Raw genomic sequence first — 4,762 nt, 5'->3', positions numbered from 1 at the left:
TGTATGAAACAACTCTGGTCTACACAACAAGTTCCAGGACAGCCTCCAAAACAATAAAGACAATCCCTGACTCGAAAAACCAAAAAAAAAAACAAAAACAAAAAAAACAAAATCAGACACTCCACATGCTGAGATTGATGGAAGTTTGGCTTTAACACCAAGAGATGGCAGATAATGAGCCACACGGAGTTCTCCCTTATTGCCAGACCTAGGATTCTGACCCTCTGCTTCCTTCAAATTATGAGAAGTGCTTATTCCCAAAACATAAATAGAAAATAATGTATCCCTAACGCTTCACCAGGTTCCTTCTAACTGAAGATTTATCAGAATGAGCGTCTACAACCCACCCACACTGCAAGAGCTGGCAGTGCAGAGCCTGCTGCGGAACGAGGCCTCAACCATCTCTGCTCTGGAGTACCTGCCCATTAATCTCTTCCCACCACTTTTTAAGGAAGCCTTCACTGGTAGACACATGGAGCTATTGAAGGCAGTGCTGGCTGCCTGGCCATTTTCCTACCTTCCTGTGGGGGCCCTGATAAAGACACCAGATGTGGAGTTGTTGCAAGCTGTTCTGGATGGTGTAGATATTCTACAGACACAGAAGGTTCGTCCCAGGTAAGCAATGTCAATGTATATAAATACAGAGTTGCTGAGTTATACGTAAGATAAATATAAGGGCAGGGAGAATGTGGTCATAGTGGACAGAGGATTCTGGTGTCATCCACTTGTAGGTCTGTGGAGCTCTACTCATGTAGAGAGTTCATGCAATGGCAGGAGAGGAAGAGCTCAGAATAGATGAAGCCACACTGGAATGAGCTTTTGCTGGCTCTCCTACAGACACTATAAGTTTTGGGAGTATTTTTGTTTTTTTGAGGGTGTTCATTTTCTTTTCTTTTCTTTTTTATGGTTTATTTTTTGAGACAGTGTTTCTCTGGCTTTGGAGGCTGTCCTGGAACTAGCTCTTGTATACCAGGCTGGTCTCAAACTCTCAGAGATCAACCTGCCTCTTTTTCCCTAGTGCTAGGCTTAATGGCATGTGCCACCAAGGACCAGCTTTCCTACACTTTATGTTGAAGAGACACAAGTCTAGAGTAATTGAATGGAGGGAAGCAGGAAAGGTCTCCACATGAAGTTCAGGCTAAGGGTCCTTGCCTGGTAGGTGAGAGAAGTATGTTGGATCTGACAATAGAGAAGCTGGACAGAGGCTGTCACACAGGGCATCCTGGTTTACATTATGAAATTGTACATTTTCCCTCACAGATGTTGGAGGCTTCGAGTACTTGACTTGAGGAATATGAACCAGGATTTCTGGGATCTATGGGCTGGCAGAGATTGGTACTGCTCAACAGAGACTGAAAGTAATGCACAAAAATGCAATGAACTGAGGCAAGATTTGAAGCTGGTCACTGACCTTAGCCTCAGGTTCCACCTGAAAGAACACCAAATATGCTTGTTGCAGTGGGCCCAGAAGAGGAAAGACTGTGTACGGCTGTGCTGTGTGAAGATGACGATTTGTGACTTTCCTGGAGAGATTGTCAAAGAGGTCTTGGACATTTTCCCACCAGACAATATAGAGGAATTGGAGATATACACAAACCAGGTGCTGCCCTTCCTGGGTCACATTGCACTTCAACTTGGCCATATGACAAGACTTCGCAAATGCCGTCTAACTCACATCTTCTTGAACTCAAACACGGTTGTCAATAATTTGGCAGACACAGAGATGTGTGCTGCCCAGTTTCTCTCTCAGTTCTGCAAACTCAATTCTCTCAAGCATTTATCCATGGATGGCATCTCCTTTTCCTCTGACAACATGAAGCTGCTGTTTAGGTAAGGAATGATAGAGAGCTGTTTCTACTGTGACAGGAAACCTTTTCCTTTATTTCAAGCATTAGTGGTCTCTGAGGGTGTCCCTGCCACCGTGGATTTAACAGTGATGGCATCATCACACTATATATGTGGACTCATATCCAGCTTAACTGAGCTTACTTGGTTCAATGACCATTCATTTAGCAGTCAGAACTGGGCTAGGAGATGCTTAGAGAGATGAATTGAAGTTAGGTCCATTGGGTGGGTCAGACACACTGATAGTGCTCTGGACATTTCTTCCTGACATCCTGGCTAATGGGAAGGGAACAGGGCAGAGTACCAAGTCCTGAGCTGGGGAGTACCACACCTGCAAAGGAACCTAGGGAAGTCTTTACTCAGATCTGTGAAAAGGGGCCTTATTCTTCTGGTGGAGCCTGTCTCAGCCTCTATGTCCCCCTGGAGGGAAGGATAATGTGAGCATAGATTGGGACTTAGCTTTTGGAAAATGGTTGATGCTGGAGTGAGGGACTTTCAGTTTTAAGTGTTGAGCACTGAAATCAGGAATATAGGCTGTGACTGGTGGGAAGGACCACAGGAGGAGCTATGCAGGACACATGCCAAGATGCTGCCAGAATCTTTCTGTGATGGTCCCATGGGAATGAGATTATGGCATGCTGTGGCAAACTCTAGTTCTGTTTGACAGAATGAGCATGGGGAGTTGATGATGTGTGCTCTGAGACCATCCCAGCTTAAGTATATGCTTTCGGTGACAATTATATGAGCAGGCACCAGCAGGTTGTATTCCAAGTGCAGACCTTCAGCATTAGGCTAGACTGAATTTGCGTATTTCCTCCCTTCTGTCTCAGTGCCCTCTAACACCATGCACTAATTTCTTTTTCTTTCTCTAGATGCCTGAAGACCCCATTGGAGTCCTTGACTATCAGTCTCTGCCATCTCTGCCAGGCAGACTTGAAACACTTGTCACAGTGTCAGGGGCTGTGTCACCTGAATCACCTGAACCTCACTGGTGTAGTGTTGGCCAGGGTGGGTGTCACACATCTCCGAGTTCTCCTTCAGAATACAGCAGAGACTTTGAAGACCCTGGAGTTAGTGAACTGCAGGATGGAGGACTATGAGCTCAGTGCGCTCTTGCCTGCCCTGAGCCAGTGCTCACAGCTCACCACTGTGAATTTCTATGACAACGACTTCTCCACTGCTGTTCTGAAGAAGCTTGTGCAAAGCATGGCCAATCTAAGAAAAATGACTGCAGAGTTCTACCCCGCCCCTCTAGAGTGCTATGACCCCCTGGGTTCTGTTCTTGTGGAGGAATTTGCCGAAGTATGTTCTGAACTCCTGGATATACTTTTTGTCAAAAGGCAGCCCAAGACTATAGCTTTTGCTACTGTCATCTGCCTTGAATGCTGTAGGCGCTGTGTTTATGACATGGAGGCCAAACTTTGTCAGTGTTGGCAATAAATAGGAAAAGATTGCTTCTGGATACTGAGAAATGAAAGTCTAATGTTTGGATTTGCATCATGGAGTCCCAGAAAACATGACTTCATACACTGTGTCATGTATAGGAAACATAATATTTTTCAGGGTATGGACACCATTGACACAAGCTTGACTTGAAGTATAATGGGAACACAGTGATACTTGTCTTGTCCAATCAGAAAGGCAACTTTGCATTTCTATCTCTGCCTCTCTCAAAACAGGATCACCACTGCCTTGCCCATATGTGACAGTTTTAAACATATGGTCAGACTAGGAATCTGGATGTTCTTCCCTTGTGTCCTGAGTCATTAATCTCAGCTTTAGGTCATAGTCAAGGTGTTCTGTGACCACATGAATATGCTCAAAGACTTATCGTCCACGGCTTGCCAGCAACAAAATGAACTGAGGTCATTTATGGGATTGTCTTTCCCCTCTTAACTTCCCACCCTATGGCTATTTAGTGGATTGTTTGTATAGATTTATGAAACTGAACACAGCAGTTTAGCCTTGATCTGTGTTGAAGATGATTTTGGAAAAACACAGAAGATTGCATCCCAGGACGCAGATAGGAAGTGCTGGGCACCCCCTGAACATTAACCTTGCCTAGAAACCTGACTGACCTGAGACCCGGTTGTTAACTATTTGGTTGTAAGTTCTGTCATTATTCGCTAAGAGAGTAGCCAAGATAGGTATTCATTGTATCAGGTAGCATTAAGATAATTTTTATTCCTCTGTATTTCCATTGGTCTTCATTAATAAACCAAATCCCCCTTTTTCCACATGATATTGTGATGCCTGCTATCTTCATACACCATACTGGCTTATAACACATTGCACAGAACCGAACTTGGGGAGTGATGTGACTACCATCAGATGGCATTTCAACACAAAACCCTCATTCCTACCACCTAGAAAAGTGTGGATGTACAAAGAATTTATTGTTCCATTTGTGCTCACAAGGGTTGTCAGTCACAGGCTAGGAGCCTAAAGTGACTATGAGGAATCTTCTTGCTCTTTTAAATGTTGCATATATTATCTTTAAGCTGGAGTCCGACAACACATGCTAGTCACAGCAAATAGAACACATCCGGTATTCATGTAGTGAGGTTCTGAACCCTTTTCAAGTCAATTCATGCAAAGAAAGAAGAAGACACTGCAGCCAAGTTCTTTGTGACTGAGGCTCATTGGCATGCTTAGTCTCCATCTGAGCCAGTGTTTTTCTAGATTGGAGCCTTGAATCAGTTCTGAATGTATAACTCTGAGTAAACTGCAACAGAGGCATTTTGAGCTGCTGGATCACCTGGGCCATTCGTTTCCATTGGTGTCTGGTCATCCTTGCCATAAAAATATATAAACGTTTAAAGGAAGCATACATATGTTTATCAGTACTAGTATAAACTGGGTATTGTATACAAGATGGCCAAAGATGTTTTTTTGTTTAATTTAACAGATAAAGTGT

At 43.8% G+C, this 4,762-nt stretch overlaps 1 protein-coding gene across 1 annotated transcript; it reads left to right on the top strand.

Annotated features, from left to right (window-relative positions):
* Positions 1–328: 328 nt before the first annotated feature.
* Positions 329–3,900, top strand: LOC121144076 (PRAME family member 6-like). The gene is made up of 4 exons (XM_040757425.1): positions 329–615; positions 1,261–1,830; positions 2,718–3,147; positions 3,781–3,900. Exons 1-4 carry the CDS (start codon positions 329–331, stop codon positions 3,898–3,900), a joined length of 1,407 nt encoding a protein of 468 aa, XP_040613359.1.
* Positions 3,901–4,762: the final 862 nt, after the last annotated feature.

The sequence above is a fragment of the Mesocricetus auratus genome, unplaced genomic scaffold, assembly GCF_017639785.1.
Source record: "Mesocricetus auratus isolate SY011 unplaced genomic scaffold, BCM_Maur_2.0 Super-Scaffold_100014, whole genome shotgun sequence".
NCBI classification, from domain to species: domain Eukaryota; kingdom Metazoa; phylum Chordata; class Mammalia; order Rodentia; family Cricetidae; genus Mesocricetus; species Mesocricetus auratus.
The sequence above is the reverse complement of the archived record's forward strand: the minus strand, read 5'-3'. Positions and strand labels throughout refer to the sequence as shown.